Below are 22143 nucleotides of genomic sequence, written 5' to 3'. Positions count from 1 at the left end.
CTCTCTCCTCCTACAGTTCTTGCAAGACGGCCTGGACAAGGGCGTTTCAACACCCTGAAACGCCAAGCCTCTTCCCTCGTGGGTCTAATTCCAGGGACATCTAAGGGTGTGGGCCGGCGCCATCCACACCTGAGACGTTTTCTACAGGGTGCTACTCTCCTGTCCCCTCCGGTGGTTCATCGTTTTCCCACCTGGAAGCTTCACACTGTTCTCAAGGCCCTCCAGGGTCCCCCCTTCGAACCCTTGTCCTCTATATCCTTACGCATACTCTCACTCAAGCTCGCATTTCTAGTAGCCATTACCTCGGCACGCAGAGTTTCTGAGCTCAGGGCTTTTTCCGTTCACAAGAACCTCTGCATTTTTTTCTGAGGACTCTGTGAGGTTAATCCCAGACCCCTTTTTTCGCCCCAAGGTAGCATCCCCTTTTCACATGTCCCAAGATGTAGTGCTATCCTCCTTTTGCCCTCACCCAGTTCACCCGGCTGAGAAAGCGTGGCATAAGCTGGACGTCCGCAGGTGCTAAAAGCCTACATAAAGCAGACTAAACAGATTCGGACTGATGAGTCCCTATTTGTGACCTTTCTACCACGATCTATGGGCCAGCCAGTGACTCCCGCCACCTTAGCTAGGCGGCTTAAGGCGTGCATTTCTCTGGCATACGAATCCCAAGGCCTTAGGGCACCCACCAAGAGTTTGGCCCATTCTACCAGGTCAGCGGCCACCTCAGCGGCCTTCTCCACCAACGCCCCCGTCCAGGATATCTGCCGAGCGGCGACCTGGCGGGCCCCCTCTACCTTTACCAAACATTATAAACTAGTTATGTATGCATCTGCCCAGGCAGCGTTCGGGAGGCGCATCCTCCAGCAGGTGCTCCCTGAACGGTAGTTGCTGCTACCCTCCCTGTTGGGACTGGAGCTTTGGTATGTCCCATCCGTCAGACGCCCTTGGACCTATAGCAGCAGAGAACAGAGCATTGGTTACTCACCGTGAAGGCTCCTTCTTGCTGCGAGGTCCAAGGGTGTCTCAACCCTCCCTTGTGTCAGCTCCTACCGTCCAGGTTCCAGGCTGTGTCTTATTCTGCCATGTGTTTACGGTATGCTTGCCTAGTTGGTGTGTTATCTCCTGTTTTGGAGTTGTTTTTTTGACTCATTTTACCTAGTTTACCAGACGTGGCTTCGCATCGTTGTACCTGTTGCTTCTGGTACTAAAAGAACTGGGGAGGAGCCTGCTACTCCCGAACTTAAAACCTTTCCTAATTACATTGTCCTGCCTCTTGGAGTCATGTGGGTCAAGATAACATCTGTCCATCAGACGCCCTTGGACCTCGCAGCAAGAAGGAGCCTTCATGGTGAGTAACCAATGCTCCATTTTCTTGAGTTAAAATCCTACTCTGTGAGGCTTGTAAGATGAAAAGGGAGGGGGGACCAGTTTTGTTCAATTACTACAGACTGCTTCCATCTGAGGCTTTTAGGTTTTAAATATACCCCAAATACTTAGTAGGTTATAAAAATAGGTTGTCAGGCTTTGGTTTCAGTTTGCATTTAGGCACGCTTAAAAGCTTAGAGTCTTTTGCACTGCCTTAGGTGGGTTGAGCATAGGTTAGTGTATCTTATTTTAATTACTTTGCAGTTAAATGATAATACAACAGTATGGGGAATATGCAAAGCATACACACAAAGAAATATGAGTTTCTAATGCAAAATCTGACTGACAAACTGTTCCGTGTGCTGAATCCCCTTTTCCTTGAAAACTCATCCAACACCTGATGAGAATCAAGCTCCTGCAATCCTGTGTCTCAAGTATCTGCAGTTATTCCATGAGAGAAAGCTCCATGCTGGCTTTGACTACGGGGGAGCAAAAACTCCATGCCCCTCACTAAGTCTTTCCACACCACCTCCTTCAATACAGACCTCCCTTCTTTTTCCCAGAATTCCCCGCAACCGCTCTCTAGATCCCACCCAGCTGGTGTACTGAGTAGCTGCCCTGGAGCTCACCCGCCTGTCAGTGGAGGCAAGGGTTCATTCCCTGTTAATTCTTTAGAGGGAGGGGAGGCTGATCACTACAGGCGCACTCTCAGGTAACCTGATCCCAAACAGTTCATGGCTTTAAAGGTTAAAACCAGCATTATGGATTGAGCCGAGAAACTGATTGGGAGCCAGTGCAGCTGAGATAGCACTGGCATTATATGATTAAAACACGGAACCCCAGTTAATTATCTTGAAGTCCTATTTTATACCAACTGCAGTTTCCAGACTGTTTTCAAAGGCAGCTCTATGTATAACACATTGCAGTAATCTAAGCGAGAGGTTACCAGAGCATGGGTAACTGTGCTCCATCCAGGTAAGGTTGCAGTTGGCGTATCAGCCAAAGCTGATAAAAGGCGCTCCAAGTCACAGAGGCTACTTGAATGTCTAGTGACTGTGCTGGATCGATGAGCACCCCCTGGATGGTGAACTTGGTCCTTAAGGGTGTGTGAAACCCCATCTAGAACAGGCTGAACATCATTCATCTTTATATAGGAACGGTACATCTATCTTGTTTGGATTGAATCTCAACTTGTTCAGCCTCATTTAGTCCTTTACTGCATCTAAGCACCGATTCAGGACATTCACTGCCTCACCTGCGTATGATGGAGAGATATAACAGATTGTCATCTACATTCTGATGGCACCTCAGGCCAGATCTCCAGATGGCATGGCAAATGTGGCAAAAATAATTGAACCCTGCAGAACTGCCAAGGGATTGAGCAATAATCCCCCAGCAACAACTTTTGGAAGCAGGCCTCCAGGTATGATCAGAACCACCTCAAACAGTGCCTCTCACACCCAACTCAGCCAGCCTGTTCATAATACCACTGGTATCGAAAAACAGCTGGGAGCTCCAAGAGAACTAACAGGTTTGCACTCCCCTCACCCGTCCCCCCTGCAGCTCATCCCTCAGGGTGACAAACCAGTTTCTGTTCCAAAGCCAGGCCTGGAGTCTGACTAAAATGGATCTAGATAATCCATTTCCTCCTAGAGTATCTGGAGCTGGTCAGCCACTACACACTCAAGTACCTTGCCTAGGAAGAGAACATTGGCCATAGGCCTATAGTTGTTGACATCGCTGGGTCCAGGCTGGATTTCTTTAGGAGTGGTCAAATATAGGGGTGTGCATGGCTCGGAGTCCCCGCTGGTCCGGCAGGGGGTGGGGGGGACTGTGACTTTAAGCGGGGGGGGGCTGGTAGTACTTCCCCCCCCCCTGCTGCGCTTCCCCCTCCGACGCTGTTCCTTTAAAAAATCTTCTTGGGGCGGCAGAGCTCCTCTCTGCCGCCCCTGCCCCTGTTGTCGTTTGAAAAGCTTTAACAGAGACGAGCACTAGCGGCGCGCATGCGCCCTGTGCGGCGCGCGCTCGTCTCTGACACTGCAGCACGCGCGCCGCATACATCACGTATGCGGGGCGCGCTGCAGCGTCAGAGATGAGCGCGCGCGCCGTGCAGGGCGCATGCGCGTCACTAGTGCTCGTCTCTGTTAAAGCTTTTCAAACGACGACGGGGGCAGGGGCGGCAGAGAGGAGCTCTGCCGCCCCAAGAAGATTTTAAAAAGGAACAGCGCCGGAGGGGGAAGCGCGGCCGGGGGGGAAGTACTACCCCCCCGCTTTAAGTCACAGTCCCCTGCACCGCCAGACCGGTCCGGTGGTCTGGTCTATCATGCCGGACCAAAACCATGCACACTCCTAGTCAAATAGCTTCCTTCAACATAGCTGGGACCACTCCTTCTCTCAATTAAGCTTTTAGAATCTGCTGGACCCATTTCACTCCCTACTAGATTAAATAAATTTCACTCCCTACAGAAAATTTCACTCCCTACTAGATTAAATAAGCCATGGAGGGCAAGGGTTAGGCATGCATGTGGTCAGCTGAACTTGACTGAACGCTTTGTCCACATCCTCAGGCATTTTTAGTTGAAACTCTTCCAGCAAAACTGGACTAGGTGATAGTCTGGACACCGATACCAATGGCACTGCATTGGCTGAAAAGTCCAACTCATGATGAATGTGAGCAATTTTGCCCTCAAAGTGCTGTGCAAATGCATCACGACATACTACCGAGAGTTCTAGCACATCTTTCCCCCGGGGCCAGATTTCAATAGGCCCCCCTTCACCTGGAAAGCCCCACTGGATGACATTGACAGGATGCAATGATGAACAAAAATCCCCCTTTTTTTTCTGTTCCACCACTGCCACAGAATAGGTTGCACATTCGAGCAACCTGTGTTCACTCGAATTCACCCTAAGTTTTCCTCCACTTGCGTTCCAGCTGTCTCCCAGCTTGCTTCATCGGCCAGAGCTCTGGTGTATACCAAGGTATTGCAAGTATGCAAGAACACTTATTAAAATTTTCTGACACAGAATTTAAGATATAACAATTTGCATAATCTAGTTATAAACTTGGAGGGAGGTTTTAAAGGAATGTTTTTGTCTCCAACTGGATTGCAACACACAGCTGTGGTCCAGAGCTATAAGTGTGTCAGCAAAAGAGAAGCAATTTGTACTTTTTTCTGACATGGAAGCTACCTTGGGAACTTGCTATTAAGGATGGAATATAAATATCTAAAATTGCAAAGCCACCTCTTTCCACATACTTTCCCCTTCCACCTCCAACCAAGATTCATCTTAAGGCAAGAGCAAAAGTTCAAAATAAGCAGTAAGTTGTAATATAACTTTTAATACTTGAATGGCTGTGCGAAATGTTTCTGCAACTGCTGTTCCTCTGTGCTGTAGGAGGGACTTCTTAATCATGGGTCATAATAACTTTTCAATTACTAATACCTATGTTGTGAATATTGCTGTAGGAAAACTTTCTCCAAGTTAATTGAAATTTTATAGTGCAAGTGCCTAGCAGAGTGCAAGTGGCAGAATGTACTAGGCTTTTTAAGAGACCATGAGTTTTGCAGTATCAGTCAGATCTAATCAAATCTGAACCATTTTGGAAGGGCAGTACAGAAATTGAATAAACAAAATAAATAATAAAAATAAATATCTGCACTTTTACTGAGAGTGTAGCTAAAGAAGCTTGCAAGGCAGATATTGTGTTAAACTTTGTATACCGCCTAGAGATGTACCTATCAGGTGGTATAGAAATTTGATAAATAAGAGTTACACATGTGAATAGAACTTGCTGGACAGTGGATACTGATGTGACTGAACACGTTTAGCTTCCTTATGGGGTGCTACTTACTTTGTTCTGCAAGTGCTCTTCATTGTGTCCCAAGTGGCTCTAGATAAACAATTCTTAGAAATGCTATGCATAGAAATCCACTTATGCCCAGGTTTCTGTTGGAACAAGATCTATTGGGAGTGGGAGGGGAGGACTTGGTCTATATAACACAGTGCATATTGGGCTGTGATTTAGTTTATGGGTTCCCCACCTTGGGTCCCTAGATGTTGGACTTCAACTCCCATCACTCCCAACTATAGTAGCCAAAAGCCATTGTGGCTGGGGATGTTGGGAGTTGTAGTTGAACACCATCTGGGGAACCCCTGATTTGTGACTTGATTCACATGGTTAGGCCATGAGTGCAATAATTTAATTGTTTTTTTTCTGTAATAGTTCAGAAAAACACGCAATATATCTTGGTTTTTGATGGGTTCGTCATTGTGAGCTGTTTTGCTTCCCTTATTCTCTGCACGCGATCTATTATTCTTGCTCTAAAGCTGCAAAAAGTAAGTAAGATTGATGGCTGCTTGCTTTCTTCCTCTTTTCTTCAGGCAGGCATAGTGTGGGCATGAGCATACAGAAAATATTCAGCCTACCTGTGACTTGGTCAGAACATCAGTTTAATCTGAGCAAAACTTAAAAAAACAACAACATTGCAACTGCACTCCTAATAGTCCTGGGGTCTGTCTGGGATTTGTTTCTTGCAATGTAGAGCTACCAACAGTTTAAAACTGCCAGCTTTAAAAAGGTAGTACTGACCGAGTGCTACAGACGGTCAAGCATACTGCTTGCTTTTTGGTTGTGTCTGTGCCAGTTTGTCAACACTGATGGAACTTGACATTAATAGGATGTAGTGGAATGAAAGCTTGTTTCTGATGAGGCATTACAAATGTCCCCTTCTGTGATTGTTCAAATCTCTCTTACTAAATTGAACTATGGAACAATTCATTGCAAGTGCCCACTACTGCAAAACTAGTGGTGACAACTGAAAGGGCCTTTTCTCTTATAACCCTGAGATTGTTGGCACTGTTTCCTACACAAATCTACCAAGCCAGGTCTCTGTAACTTGATCTCCAAAACTTCTTAATTTCAGAGTGGCTTCTGACTAGGGCTGAGCACAAAATGAATTTTACATTATGTTTCAAGCTTGAAATGAAGCTCAAAAGGTTACATCAAAACAACTGGTCCAACAGGTTGTTTTGATGGAACAAACTTGAAATGTTTCGAGTGTTTCAGTCATAGGGAACAATTGGGGAAACTTGAAATACCCCATTGTTCCCCTTGGGTAGCTCATAGGGGCACCATAGTGAGTTGTGTGGTAGGGTATGATGGGTGCTACCTACCACCCAGCCCACAAAAGAATTGGGCAAGTGGGTGATTAACCTTCTCCCCCACCCCCATAGGTTTTGTTTTGAGCTTAAAACAGTCAGTTTCAAGTCTAATTACCATCAAAACATTCTGCACATCCCTACTTTTAACAGTTGAATATTCAACTGCACTTTGAAATTGGGCTCTGTAGTGCTAAATGCTTATCGTGGTGTCAGATAAAAACCTAGCAGCCTGTTGCAATCCTTCTGATGTTTATATGGCAGTAGAAGTTACCTCTTAGGGTTACAGTGGGATTTCCCACAGTCAGGATTCCACAAATATCAGATTGGCTCAGTAGCCAAATCTCTCTTTGTCCTTGCTACCAAGCTTTCTCTTCCCCACCACCTGCATCAGCAGAGATTTCTCTCACATGCTAGAGGATTTAGAAGCAGGAGGCTCCTGCTGTTCCTAACCTCTTTCAAGGTCGTCCAAAGTTCTGCAGAAATGGGATGAAAGTTTGCCTCCCTGGAAGGAAGTGCAGATGGCTTGGAAGAGATGGAGTCTTCTCTTGCTTGTATGGAGGTTTGTATGATCAGGATCTGCAGGAATTGTTCCAGTTGTTTCTTTCCTTTATTGAAACTTCTGCAAGTGAGACCCTCCCCTCATTCCTAAGTCTTCTCTGCTTGTCAGAGGTGGAATCTTCTCTCACTTACACAACGGCTTGGCAACTGGAAAAACGTTTCTTTGATGAAACCTCCATGCAGGTGTAAGAAGACTCTGCCTCCCCCTTGAGCCCTCTGTGCTTACTAAAAAGGTGAGGGTCTTCTTGCTTCTGGTGCAGTTTTGGGGAAAAGAAATTGCAGCAACGTTCCCCCCCCTTTCTTGTCTATATTGCTACAAAGTCTGTAAGAGATGGTTAGCAGGGCAGAAGGGTCCTTGACTGGAATTGTTGATACCTACCCACAAACTTCTTCCATGGTGTCTACACTTTGATGTAGGTGATGGCCTGTTAAGATCACACTGTAGACTCTAGTGGTCTAAATCTGCCCTTCAAAGATGTTTTGGAAAGTTCAACTGGCTTAGAACACAGCTGCAAAAATCTTGACAGATACAAGACCTTTGACACCATATTACAGCAGAGCTTTGCCAACTGCTTTGGTTACCAGCTTGTTGCTGGGCATGGTTAAAGATGTTGGTGATGACGTTAAAAACCCTGTTGGGGCCAAGGTACCTTAAAGACTGCTGCCTCTCTCATAAGAATTTTGTGAAGGCCTTCTATGTGCATTCTTCGCCCAGAGATCCATGTGGCAGTTATGCAAAGCAGGACCACCTTGGTAGTGGCCCTCTCTCTGTGGAACACATTCCCTCAGGAGGTTCTGCTGGACCTCCTCCTTTTTGAGGTTTAGACATCTGCTTTTAAAAAGGATCTATTCTGACATGCCTTTCCCATCACTCTTAATTGGGCTGTGTGTTTTTCAGTTGTCTAGGCTTTTTGTCTGGTCACATCTCTTCATAGTGTTTTTTGCTGTGCATTTTTTACAATTGTAAGCTGCTTTGAACCTGTATAAAGAGAGGTGTAATATAAACATATTAAAATAAAAATAGACTTGTATGTGTTTCCTACTCTGAAATGCAGAAACTTCTCAACAGTCTCATCTTAATGTTTAAAACAGAGATTTGTGAATTTCTTCTTGGAAAACTATAAACGTCACGTGTGCAATTCAGACCGCCTGGAGTTCATAAATGGGTGGTATGTCCTGGTGATTATCAGTGATGTGATGACTATAATTGGCTCTATAATGAAAATGGAAATCAAAGCCAAGGTAAGTCAATTATAAATTATACAGGTGGACTTTGTTACCTGCAGGGGTTCAATTTCTGCAGATAACAAGACCTGAAGTTGATGACAGTTGCAGGCTTATGTTCCTGGGGGGCAGAAATAAGTGACATAAAATGCCGTGTTATGCTTTCCAGCAATGCTTCTCCAAACTCTAAATTCTGCTAATCTTCCAGAAAAAAATTGTAGGAATTTTCTTTTTAAACTAAGAGTTGCAAAATAGTGGCAGGAAATTACCTTGGGGTCATTTATGGTCACCTAGGAACCACAGACAAGTGTATTTTAATGCCTCTTGCACCAGTGTATGCAGCGGTTGGGTCTCCATTGCCCAACCGCAGATTGGTGAAACTGGGAGTGTCAGCACTGTGTGTGATGAGGTCCATCTGTAATGGCATTTACTGGAGCAGCAGTTGTGAAAAACTAAATTGTCACCAATGCACTTGTGATCTTAGAGATATCGACTGTATATAACCTGGTTTTTTTCTGAATTAGCACTCTTCTCTTTCAGAACCTTACAAGCTATGATGTTTGCAGTATTTTGCTTGGCACATCTACTTTGTTTGTTTGGGTTGGAGTCATCCGATACTTAGGCTACTTCCAGACTTACAATGTAAGTTCTAGAGTCAAATATCTAGCACTTTTTGCTTTTACTTTGTTTGACAGGCACTTTCACCTCTCCTTGTTTTATAGGTACTCATTTTAACCATGCAAGCATCCTTGCCAAAAGTACTAAGGTTCTGTTGTTGTGCTGGGATGATATATCTTGGCTATACTTTCTGTGGCTGGATTGTTCTAGGACCATATCATGAAAAGGTATGCATGGGTGTGTGTATTTTAACCTAGTTGACTGTCTAACTGGGATAGTGAAGTGACAGTGTTTAAACAGCTTTTATGGGGTGAGTAGTAGATAATGTGTGAGTGTGTACGTACACACACACACTCACACACACACACACACAGAGCTGTTTGTGCTTGGATGATATATTTGTGTATGGGGGGGGGGTAAATTTGCATTTTGAATCAAATATGAATGTTTTCAGAAAAATGCAACATCTGGTTTTGTTAAGCAAGCCAAAATTGCTGGAGAAACAAATGAGAACTTCATGGCTGCACTTCAACAGAATAAAAAGATGGAAGGGAAAATTCATAAGGTTGTAGCAGGTCTCTTGTCTGTCACAAGAGGGCAGCATTGTACTACATTTCTGATGCTGATCAGGGGCCAAACTCTATATTTTATTTATTTGATTGATTGATTGATTTCTATACCACCCTTCCAAAATGGCTCAGGGCGGTTTACACAGAGAAATAACAAATAAGATGGATCCCTGCCCCCAAAAGGCTCACAATCTAAAAAGAAACACAAGATAGATACCAGCAACCATCACTGGAGGTCCTGTGCTGGGGGTGGATAGGGCCAGTTACTCTCCCCCTGCTAAATAAAGAGAATCACCACATTAAAAGGTGCTTCTTTGCCAAGTTAGCAGGGATGTAGTTTGGCCGTGTGCATAAGAAAACTTAATAGCAGCTTGAGGAGCCCAATTGGGATTGTGTAGAGGGGGGCCTTTCAATGGAAGCTTCCTTCCCAAGGCTAATAGGTTGACTCAGCCTTCCATCCTTCCCAAGGTTGACTCAGCCTTCCATCCTTCCGAGGTCGGTAAAATGAGTACCCAGAATGTTGGGGGCAATATGCTAAATCATTGTAAACCGCTTAGAGAGCTTCGGCTGTAGAGCGGTATATAAATGTAAGTGCTATTGCTATTGCTATTGCTAATAGTCATAGGATACAATTTTTGTTGGGGCTGAGGCATGAACGTTAAATAACCCCTCTCTTTGGTCCTGGTTATGGGTGCCTTTGCAGCTGCTATTGAGCTTAAACTTCTATAACTCTACTGTTTGGATTCCTCTGCCTCTATGACAGAGAAATACAAGCAGTAGACATTTGCACTGTAATGCTTCATGGCCCTAATGCTTGCAACTTTTTTTTTTAAATTCAGAGTATACTTTTTTGCTGGGATTATTTTTATACCAAATTGCACTGTATGTGAGAACCAAAACTGACCAGCATCAGTGTCAGTTACGTAAATGGTTTACCTCACCTTCATGTGTATAACCCACACCCAGTATTCCCTGTAGAATATCATCACTTTCCAGCAAAAAACAACCCCTTTGCATTCCCCGTTCCTAAGTCAAACCTGTGGGGTATATTTTATTCTAATTATATACTGCCTGTTATGTGTGTTCCTAGACTGTACACATAATTTTAAAATACAACAAACATAGAAACAGAATTTTTAAAAAGCAGTTTAAAATTAATTTTGACTAAAAGCCTGAGAAAATTGGCATCTTGAGGGTCATCTTAAGAACAGCCAGAGTAGGAAAAATGCTTATTTTTGGCAGGGAACACGTGCCCTGGGATAGCCACAAACAAGGCCTGGTCCTGAATTGCCACCCTAAAAGCTGGTGGCAACCCTAACCAGACCACCCCAGATCTTAATAGGAGGCAGGGTTCATGACAAATGATGTGCTCTCTTAAATACCGGACCCAAGCTGTTAAGGGCTTTATAGGTAATGACAAGCACTTCGTATTTCACTCATGCCATTAAACATAATGGCAGCCAGTACAGTTCTTCTAAAATCTGTTATATGGTCTCGTTGGGTTGTCCTAGAGACCAGTCTGGCTGCCACATTCTGTACCAATTGTAGTTTCTGAACAATGTACAAAGGCATCCCCATGTAGAATTGTAACAGATTACCAGCCTTGCTGATCACTACAAGAGTGCATTACAGTAGTCAAGCCTGGAGGTTAGTACCTCTGTTTTAAAGACATTTACCTCCAGAAATAGGCATAGGTGGTATATCAGCCAAAGCTGCTAATAAAATTCTCCTGGCCACTGTTTCAACCTGAGAAAAGAGTTTTGAATCCAGGCGCACTCCCAGGCAATGTACTTGTTGTTTTGCGGGGAGTGTAACACCATCCAAGCAGATCTAAACCATCTCTTGAGTGCAGGCACACACATACACCCATTAGTATCTCTGTCTCATCTGGATTCAACTTTAGTGTATCCCTAATGCAGCCCATTACTGCTTTCAGGCAGGCATTTAGGGAGGTTACACTATTTTCTGATGAGGTTGATATGGAGAAATAAGTTTGGGTGTCGTCAGCATATCGATAACACCCTGTCCCAAATCTCCTGATTTCTCCCAGTGGTTTTGAAGTGTAAAAAAGTACTGGAGACAATATGGAGCCTTGTGGGACTCCATACATTAATTCTTGCTTTGCAGAGCAACAGTCTCCAAGTGACATAATCTGGAATCTACTAGAGAGGTAGGAACAAAACCACTGTAAAATGATGCCACTTAAACACAGCTCTCTTGGACAACCCAGCAGGATACTGTTGCCAATGATGTTGAAAGCTGCTGAGAGATCTAAAAAGATCAACAGTCACAGTCCCTCTGTCAGTACCTAGTTGGAAATCAACTCTGAGGAATCCAATGCAGTTTTCTTTAAGTAAGGTTTAATGATGGCCTCCTTAAGACAAGGAGGCATCCTGCCCTCCTTCAGAGAAGCATTTATAATATTTGCCAAACCTCCTCTGATAGTACAGTTGCAAGATGAAATAAGCAAAGCTGGACAAGCGTCAAGAGATTGGGTGGCATACAGTCAGATGCAGCTTGTCCACATTCTTGGGAGTCTAAAACTGAAAGTGATCGAATCTAATCCCATAAGAGGAGTCACTGGACACCTCCATAGTAGACTCTGCAATAAATGTGGAATACTAGTAAGGGAGATGATATTCTTCAGCCATGGCACTTCCCCACCCATATTCTCTCACCTGCTACACCAGAGTATCCTGCCAAGACGATCTGGGATCAGACCACTAGCCTCTCCCGACCACTAGCCTCTCCCGACCACTAGCCTCTCCCGACCACTAGCCTCTCCCGACCACTAGCCTCTCCCGACCACTAGCCTCTCCCGACCACTAGCCTCTCCCGACCACTAGCCTCTCCCGACCAGGTCTCCGTAATGCATACCAGGTCAGCAGCCAGCTGTTGTATGCCAAGGAGCCATCTAATCTGCCCTCCAAATGGAACTCGCTGCCACTCCAAATGCCAGGGAGTGTCTTGGGGATGCAGCTAGGGAAACCTAGGGGAGATGAGATGAATCTCCTCCTCCATGCACCTCTCCATCCACTTTGCTTTTGCTGCGGAGACTTCCCCATTGCATATAAGTGGTGGGAGAAGTTGTGTGATTACTGCTGCTGTGGTGACAAATCTTTGGGCCTTCTGGCAAAGGAGGAAGTTGACTGCATTGCAACGGCTATTAATCTGCAAGGAAAAAGTCTTGCTGTGTTAAAAGCCTAGTGCCTTTGCTAATATTAAATGTTACAGATTACAAAGAATCATATATTGTCATGCTTTGTCAAATGTTGGATGGCGTGAAGAGTAAGGCCTCTTGCTATGGCCCTATCTCTTTGGCATTGTTACCATCTGAAACCTTCTACTTTAATTCTAACTTAATTAGAATTAAACCTCTAATTTAAGTTAGTGTAATGTTTTTACTAAGGTATCTGATGGAGTCCTGATTATGAGGGTTGGGTAATTATTGGGCCTGATAATGTCCATCTTAGTTTGTATCATAAGCAACCTAAGATCTTGATAAAAAGACGGGGTGGGATAATTAAACCCTCTGATTCTTTTAAGTCCAGTGGTAATTTGTTTGATACCAGTTGTGTTCATTCCTTTCTAGTTTGAAGATATGAACACTGTAGCAGAATGCCTGTTTTCTTTGGTCAATGGTGATGATATGTTTGCTACGTTTGCTCAAATCCAGCGGAAGAGTACTTTAGTATGGCTATTCAGTCGACTATACTTGTATTCCTTCATAAGTCTCTTCATATACATGATCCTTAGCCTATTTATTGCACTTATAACAGATGCCTATGACACCATAAAGGTAAACTATTGTGGCCAGTGTTTGTTTTTTCCTCCTCAGTTCAGTTATTAAACCATAAGAAGCTTCTTATTGAGTTAGAGCTCACTTAGAGGGAGATATACTCTCAGTTTTCTGCTATTATGAAGCCTGATTGAGATGTTATAAAACTGCACCACTGTAGCCACTTAAAACGCGGCTTGTCTGAAGAGCCCTAAATGTGATGGTGAGTGCTTCCGTGATTGCGAGGTTGGATCACGGAAGTGTCTTCCATTACTGGTTAGAAAACCCTCTAAAGAAGGGAAAAGGCATTAAAAATGGCAATCTTGCTTTTGCACACCAAGTGGTTGCATAGCCTTAAAAACTTGTCCATAGCCAGAAGATGATGGTCCCTTCCCTGTCCCATCCCCGCTATTGCTGCTCAAACTATTGGAAAGTAATATGTATAGTGAAAGTAGCCGAAATTGTAACACAGCCTAAAACATAAGGGGTGTGGGAGGGAGAGATTCTGAAATACAGAATTGCAAGTATGCTTGATAACATACAGGTGGAGCCACTGCATATAGAAGAGAGTAGGAGGAGAGAGCCTTGTATCTTCCCTCCAGTGGTGTGAAATGCAGAATTTGATTCTAACTTAATTTAGCTTTACAATGCTTGCTGTGGTGGCTTCATCTAGCCTCATGCTTGTTTTTCCACTGGGAAAAACTATAGTGGGTTGGGAGAACAGTATGGAATTGAGCATGACTTGAGCAAACCAGCTTCCTAAATGGATCAACCCTCCCCCAACTCCTGTTTCAGAAATACCAACAGAGTGGCTTTCCAGTTACAGATCTTCATGAATTTCTAAAAGAATGTGGCGATGAAGAATACAGCATGCGACCACAGACATCCATGAGTTTCTGTTGCTGTAGGAGGTCAGTTCCACAATTCCGTCTGCTTTGATTCTCCTAAATACCCCTGAGAGTTGCTCTTTATTGTGATCGATGGGGTTTGTGCCGGGAGGCACTGCCAAACTCCAACTCTGGAGTTTCCATTCTCTTATGTACATTTCCCCACCTCCTGCCATTGTATTTAGCATTAAGAAATTACTTCTGTCAGTAGAGAAGTGTGGGATCATTTGTACTCTGTTTTTTTTTTTTTTTTTAAAGCTGTGGAATAACTACTAATGAGGCCATGTCAGTTAGGTATTAACTGCAAAGCAACAAATCCTTTTCCTGGGGACACCTTGAATTTTAAATAATATCTGGGAGACAAAATAAGTGAGAATAGTGTATACATTATGTTCTGTTTTTCAGTTGAACGCCTAAGGGTGTGATCACACTGACCTCAAAGTTCTGGAACCCCACTACATAATTCTAAAATGCTCATATAAGGGAGAACAGTACCTGTGCGTGCACAACATTCTAAGAAGGTCACATATTCTGTGCAGGTTACCGTTGCCCCAGGATTTGCAAAGTTCCAGTTTAAAGATGTATGCTACCATATTTACCTGTAAAATACAGGCTATACCTGTATTGACTCAAAAGAAAGAAGACTCTTGGAATATAAGATGACCCTCCCCCCACATATTTAATAGGCAAGAACTAGGGGGGCGGGAATCTTGTCTTAGATTCAGGTAAATACAGTATGATGGTGATGCCTTGGATGCTGGTGGAGCTAGGATTCAGCTAGCAGACAGTTCAGACTGTCCAAGATATGCTATCACTGTTCAGATTATTGTCTGAATAGGCTTATGGGGGTGGGGAGTAGGATTATGGTTTCTGGCCCTGCCCCTGCCCCCAACACACATGTTTAGTCTCCCTGACTTCTGGCCAATGTACATACAAATGGGTGCAATTCTGCTCCCTTCTGTACATGTCGCATCTGAACAGTGCTAATGTTTTCAGAATGATCAGAGGAAATGGGGAAGAAGGAATTCTAAAGAAACATCATAGTTCTTGGTCAGAAGTACTAGGAAAGAGGAAGACAGGAAGTAGGATAGTAGAGTGGACTTGAAAAGTTGGGACCCAAAGAAACCATGGGGCCAGGGGAGAAGGCTGAAGAAAGGAGAGGCAAAGTGAAAGTAACCTCGCTGCACACTGTGTCCACGAAGCTTGAGGAAGGGGGTAGGATTGTGAGGCCCGCAGTCTAGATCCAGACAGGGTCTCTAGAAGAGTTGAATAGCAGGAACATGGTTCTAGTTTGGCTCCTACTGTCACAGCAGCATTGTGACCTGATTGCCCTTGTTGCTTTCTTGAGGTTAAGTACCAGAACAATGGCATGGGAATTTGATGCTGTGTTTCACATACTTCTTAATGGAACTAAGCAGGCAGTTGCTAAAAGCTTCTAGTCTCAGAATGTTGATGTTATAACTATACACTGGAAGCACCGTAAATAACATTCCTAAAATCACCTAAATTGAGCAAAAAGGAAGGAGTGTTTAATATGGTCATGCTTTTATATATTCAATGTGCTGTAAGAATTTGCTTTCTTTAAAATGACATCCAGTCATTTCAGGCAACTTAAAAAGCTCAAATGTGAACATGCCTTTTGTTTGCCAGCGATAGACTGTTCAAAACTAAAGGCAGATTAAAACTGCCCAGATCTTTGCCAGGATTTCTCTCCTCTCAAGCATAACAGTGGTTAGCTAGTGCAGAGCACATAATCAGTGTGCTTCTGGCTCAGGTGCTGAAACTGAGGATGCAGAAGCCTAATCTGGCAATGCTTCTTGCCCAGTCCTAGTAGATCCTGATGCTGCTTCTGACCAACCAGCATTGATCTGAATAGGCGGGACCTGGGTATGAAGAATGATTACCTGTGGCCCTTCATAACATATATATATATATATATATATATATATATTGCAGTCTCTGTTTAACATCTGAACTCTAGCTTACTCCACTGCATCCCCTATATTTGCTTACATTAGACTGGAACTTGCAATGAGAGATCTTGATTTTTCCCCCCTGAATCTCCTTTTTGAGGATCAGGACAATAGGTAGAGGTATAAGGAGTAGCAAAAAAAAAAAGCAGTCAAGTATATAGTGGGAACAGCTGTTCAGAGCCCCGCCCTGAGTCATATGGGAAATGAACACAGGAAAGATCAGAACAGTTACAAACTTGAGCCTTTGGCAAGTTTCCATAGTACCGTCCAATATTTTGTATTGGCATACTTTTTTATTGATATAGAATGATGTCCTTTCTGCAGGCGGAAAAGTGATGACAACTTGGTACTTGTTAACTGAAGACAGGTGATGCTGGCCACAATTCCAAGGAATGGACTGCTGGGAACAAACTGACCACCCTGAATTGCAATACAGCATTTGCTGTGGCTATATTTTCTCAACAAACAAGTTTCTCCTAAGTTATGGAGAGAGAAGTGATTGTATCTTTCTGCAGACTGAATTAGGAAGCTCAAAAACTGTATGTTGAGCTACAGTTGTATGATCAGCTGATGACCATTTGTGTGTGGCCTTTGTGTTTCGGTACAGGATGAGAGGCACTGTCAGTAAGAATGTCCAAGTGTTAAGTATCCCTTGGTCATTCCTCGAACTGTAACCTGATTTATAGCTATTTTTATATTAAAATATTTAAATGAAACCCACTCTAAAAAAACAACCCACCACAAAATTCTTGATAGGTGTTTCCTTTAAACTTTGTGTTTGGAGCTAATAGGTTTTGCCTTTATGCACTACTTTTTTTGTTAAATGTATGCAGAGCTCAAAACTATGCATAACAAAGTAAGCAGTTTGGTATTTTTGGTCTTAAGTTGATTTTAAAATTATTCAGCCATTTAAAGATCACTGTTGTACACACTATTTTCTTAAAAACAAGACGTTGTCAGTGTGAGTTCTTATGTATTCTAGCCTCAGGCTTTCTTCCATTTTCAAATCTTGTGAATTGGGCAAACAAGGCCATATGGTAACTTCTTGGAAAGGACACAGCCTCTGGCTCACTCCTCAAATTATAGCATTGTGATAGCTTCTATACTGATGAAATATTACTTCAGACATGGCACTATAGTTTTGTATGTGGGATAGAAATCCTGGCAAGTCAGGTCAGATGTGTTTAATTGTAAATTTAGAGGTATCTCATTCATCTCTTGTTTTTAATGCAATAGCTCCACTCAGGTATACAAATAAATCTTAACGGGTTTATAGGAAGTGATGCTAATCTGTGAGTCTTCTGAGAAAACTGCATCCCTTTCATGTCGTGTGACAAAACTGCTGTTGAAACTGAGGGGAGGTTGTGATTTGGCATGAGGAAAGGCTGGCATCATTCTGTTAGGTTAGCACAAGATCTCTGAGTGAGCCCAAGCAACTTTTAGAGCCCAGTCACAATGAAATACTACTATGCCAGATCTTGAACCAATGTCGCTGAGATGTAATCTGTTTACCCTTGGCTTAAAACTTCCAAGTGAAAAGCATCTACTAAAATGCTCTCTGATTTGATTAATGAGCTGTCAAACTCAAAGTACTTAAACACACACACGAAACATGAATTGTGAATGTAGGATCCTTCCTAAGAATAGAACAAAATCTGTTTTTATTAATGTGAAAATGTCAGAATTGTTAATGCATGTGAGTCTCATGCATTAATAACATCTGATCCCGTCAGTCCTGAAGCATGGTCTTTCCATGAGACCAGTGCCATCTCTTATGAAAAATGTAGATGGATTTTAAAACTTTCCTTTCTGGATTTCAAACATGATGTTTCTGGATTTCAAAATGCCAACTGGTCATGTTAGGTCACAAAATATACCAAATGCTGCTGCTTGCCATGCAATCTGTGCTTGTGGATGATGCATTGTATGATTAACATAATAGTGTGACTTATAAAACTTGGAAATAAAGAGAAGCATCCATGAACTTGTGCAGAAGTCTCAAAATCAAATCTAAGTTAGCCAACAGTGGTGCCAGCTCACTTCTGCCTGTTGAGTCTAAGGTATTTTACAAATGTAGAAAGCTTTCAAAGTGATTAAATTGTCATGACTCCCAACCAAAAGGGCTGGGGAGTTGTCTGTCACTCTCAAAACCAGTGTCCAGAATAACAACCACATAAACTGGCTTTTATGCCAGTTTTAATACTAGTAGATATATCTGGTGTCCTCCTGTCGTAAAGCAGAAATCTCTGTGGCCAGAAAGGCTTGGTATTTCACAGCAAACAAACTGTTTGGAGAAACTCATAACATTCTAATGTTATGGGGAGTATATGTCCAGATTAGTTTAAAGAGAAAGGAGTATGCGATCAAATGGCTAGATTAGTGTTCGTTAATTTTAATGCCTCCTTTTAAAGATATCTGATCATATTCCTCCTAGTTTCTAAATAGGAAGTAAATGCTGTGGATTCTGACATGGAGCACTTTCTGCAGCTCCTGGAGGGTTCCCAGATAGGCAGCAGGAAATACCTAAAGTTAAACCATTTTGAGCACTACCCCAAAGTGCTACTCTTGTAAAATGCATCTAATGCACAATAACTGCAAATCGTCGGGAGAAAAGCTGAAAATTGCCATTTGCTGTATGAACTGTGCACATTCTGTTGCTGTCCTGATGTCACTGTAAATGGTTCCTTATGAGCTCCCTTGCTCATAGGGAAGCTCTGTTTGGTCTCTGTCTGGGAAAAGCTCCTGGAGGCCACTAGAAAAATGTCAATGTGACTATGCATCCTCTTGAAAGGCTGGGGAATTAAAGTAGTCTCTTTGTAAAATTAAAATGGTGGAAATGACTGATTAGTGCTAATGCCAATACTTCTTGCTTCTGTGGACTAAAGTCTAAAGCCAAACTAGATATGGCTTCAGTATATAATGTACTCCCACCCCCCCCCCCCGCTCCGTGAGTAGGGTGCATGGAAGGGGATTTACCACAGCAGGAATACATGGAGGCTCTATACCATGGTCCCAATCTGGATTGGGTCTGTGTGTGTATGCCCTGGAATAAAACTCTCATGGCTCCCATAGGAGCCAGCTCCTTGCTTGGCAGGCCTGATCCACTTCAGCAGAATTACCTGAGTACAAGTGTGTTGAAAACTGCCGTTCCAGAAGACAAACCTCGATGTGAAACAACTGCAAAAAGGTGATAGGATTTTGTGCATATTGAAACTGACTTTAAGAAATCCTAGTACTGGTGACTGACACCCAGACCAATGCTATGGCTGCAGACACAAATAAGAAAGGATGGCTTATGCTAGTTTCCCCCTTCTCTCTGCAGCCCACTGTGCCCCCTAAAAATATGTCCCCGAGTTGTAGGACCATTAGAAGGCACATTTCTGGGAGGCAGAGTGGGCTGCAGAGAGAAGGGGGCAACTAGCATAAATCACCCCCCTCCATTGCAAGCACAGAACTCTTTTCAGCAGCCACAGCATTGGTCTGGATGTCTGTTTGTGGAAGCTGGACTTTTCCAAGCAAATAAAATTAAGGGTACTTTCTGGAGTTTCTGTAAGTCACTGTATCTGAATCTAATTGGGTGTGGGTGTCCAGCACCATGCAAGTGCAAAATTGTTGGGCTTTTCCAAATGACAAAATGCAGGATTTTGAGAGCTTCCACACAGGCTTTCTAAACACTTGTATAGGCTCTCTGCTTACATGATCTTATTCCCTGGCCACATGCTGAGTAGGGACCTCATGCAATTTCCACAGTGCCACCTCTTGCATTCCAAGAAAACACCCACCCACTACTTTTGTGGCAACCAGGAAAAAGGATGGGTTCTTCTCAGAATGCAAGAGCTGGCCAGCAGGTAGAACTCCGTCTGATGTCTCTCAGTCTGAGGTCTGGGAATAAGACCGCCCTAATGGGTGAAAGTACATTTTTATTCTAGAGTCTGAGAACGTGAGAGCACTAGGAAAAGAGGGTGGGGCAAAATAGTACTCTGGCAATGTGATCCTATACGTGCTTTCTTGGAAGTAAATATCAAAGTTGAATGGAATTCCATTAAAGCTACTTAGAGGCTGATACTTTTATTCTGTTGGTGATTGTGGGTAAGGTTTAAAACTCAGTCCTTAAGAAACCTGAAAAAGTAATTTTTGAGGTCTTGCTTAATTTCCTAAAATAAACTGGTCTACTATCCTTTAGCAATAACTGGATCCAGACTCCATAGAGCCTGCCAGACATTTCTGTGCATATGCTATGTTGTTGTTGTTGTTGTTGTTGTTATATTAATATATTATATTATTAATATTATAATATAATTAGTGTAGTGGTTAGAGTGCTGGACTAGGACTGGGGAGACCAGAGTTTAAATCCCCATTCAGCCATGATACTAGCTGGGTGACTCTGGGCCAGTCACTTCTCTCTCAGCCTAACCTACTTCACAGGGTTGTTGTGAGGAGAAATTGAAGTATGTAGTATGCCGCTCTGGGCTCCTTGGAGGAACAGCGGGATATAAATGTTGTAGTAGTAGTAGTAGTATATTCATGTTCAGCTAGTGGGCCCCAGTGCCCAGTTAGCTGCAGATGTTTATAGCTGGATCAGAGTCAGAATTACATCCCAAGATCCTTGACATCCCAAGATCACTTTCACTGATCAATATCCCAGTAGCATTGTAGGAAGTATGAATGAATTTGTCTAATTCATGTATGGCAGCACACTGTGGTGATATGGGACTACAGATAGGGGTGTTTGAACTGGGCTCAACGTTGAACCGGCCTGGTTTGACAGTTTGAGGGTCAGGTTGGACCAGCCTCGGCTGGTCCCAGTTTGAACCGAATTGGGCCAGCTCTGAGCTCAACTGGTAAAGGGAATCTGGGGCAGGGGCTTCCGTAAACCTATAGGGGCCATGAGGGGAGTAATTTAATATTTACAGTGTAAGCCCTGCTGGCCTCTCCCAGAATAGCCTAGGCTGGCGGCAACCTGGTTCGGGCCTCCGTGCACATATGGGGGCCATTTGTGTGACTGGCAGCAGCCTGGGTTACTCTGGGGGATGCTGGTGGCCGGAACCCGCCCCTGCCGCTGTGGCCATCGCATGCACAGTAAGTACTAAATTCCTTCCTCTCACTTCTTCTAGATTTAGGGAAGCCTCTTTTACAGTTTAACTCCTCCCTGGATTTGCGTGAATGTCCAAGGAGTCTCTCTTCCTCTTGCCAATGGAGAAATACAAAAATCTCCCACATGCAGTCTACATGTGAAGAGCAAACTTGGTAGGTTGCTTAACAATTAACCTTGAGATGTGTTTGCACCAAAGTAAAACCCCTTTTTCCTGAGTTAAAAATCCACTCAGAGGCAGGTGAAATTACAAAGAATAAAAAGAGAAAACTTTTTATTCAAAAGACTACAGACTGCTTTGGTCTGAAGCTCTAGAAGCTTGTTACAGATTTTTTTTTAAAAGGAACACTCAGTACTTTCAAGAATAATTCAAAAAGCGCACTCCAGTTGATAGTTGGAGTGGTACTTGGTTACCCAGTTGCAAAGATAATTCAAAAAGCACCCCCAGTTTTAAGGAACCTTTTAAAAGCACCTTTAAACATTACAGAGACGTTTGCAGTGCTCTGGATGGATAAAAAGGGCACAGGTACAACATTCTTATGTTACAGATAAAACACAATAGACCAGTTGTAAGGATGTGCAGTAGCACAAAAAGAATGAAATCTAATGCGAGTAGATTTGTGCTTCAAGTGAACATTCTGGATTGATCTGTTCTATGATCCATTTGTTTGGTGCTGGAGAAGACATTTGAGGATTCCATGGACAGCCAGGAAAACAAAGTTCAAACATGTCAATACTTTTTCTATCTTCAAAGTCCAGCTTTTGCATCCATAGCATGTCAGGAAAAGCCATTGTCCAAACAATTCTAATCTTTGTAGGTGTCGACACATCGCAGCATCTAAATATCCTTTCATTGCAACCCTACCAAGTGCTAGTCTGCGGTGTATTTCTTTACTGCTGGATCCTTGACTGTTGA

The 22143-nt window shown here is 43.2% G+C and overlaps 1 protein-coding gene across 2 annotated transcripts in view; it reads left to right on the top strand.

The window, feature by feature from the left end:
- The window catches only part of MCOLN2 (mucolipin TRP cation channel 2), a 34697-nt gene extending 16578 nt beyond the window's left edge, over positions 1–18119 (top strand). For both annotated transcript variants that reach the window (XM_053242794.1, XM_053242792.1), the window contains exons 8-14: positions 5591–5703; positions 8179–8328; positions 8851–8952; positions 9033–9155; positions 13090–13296; positions 14071–14186; positions 16460–18119. In XM_053242794.1, the coding sequence (XP_053098769.1) occupies positions 5591–5703; positions 8179–8328; positions 8851–8952; positions 9033–9155; positions 13090–13296; positions 14071–14186; positions 16460–16496 (848 nt within the window). In that variant the 3' untranslated portion in view covers positions 16497–18119. The remainder of the gene's footprint in view (positions 1–5590; positions 5704–8178; positions 8329–8850; positions 8953–9032; positions 9156–13089; positions 13297–14070; positions 14187–16459) is intronic.
- The last annotated feature ends 4024 nt before the right edge of the window (positions 18120–22143 follow it).

The sequence above is a fragment of the Hemicordylus capensis genome, chromosome 4, assembly GCF_027244095.1.
Source record: "Hemicordylus capensis ecotype Gifberg chromosome 4, rHemCap1.1.pri, whole genome shotgun sequence".
Classification (NCBI taxonomy): domain Eukaryota; kingdom Metazoa; phylum Chordata; class Lepidosauria; order Squamata; family Cordylidae; genus Hemicordylus; species Hemicordylus capensis.
Note: the sequence above shows the minus strand (reverse complement) of the source record. Positions and strands in the feature narration are given on the sequence as shown.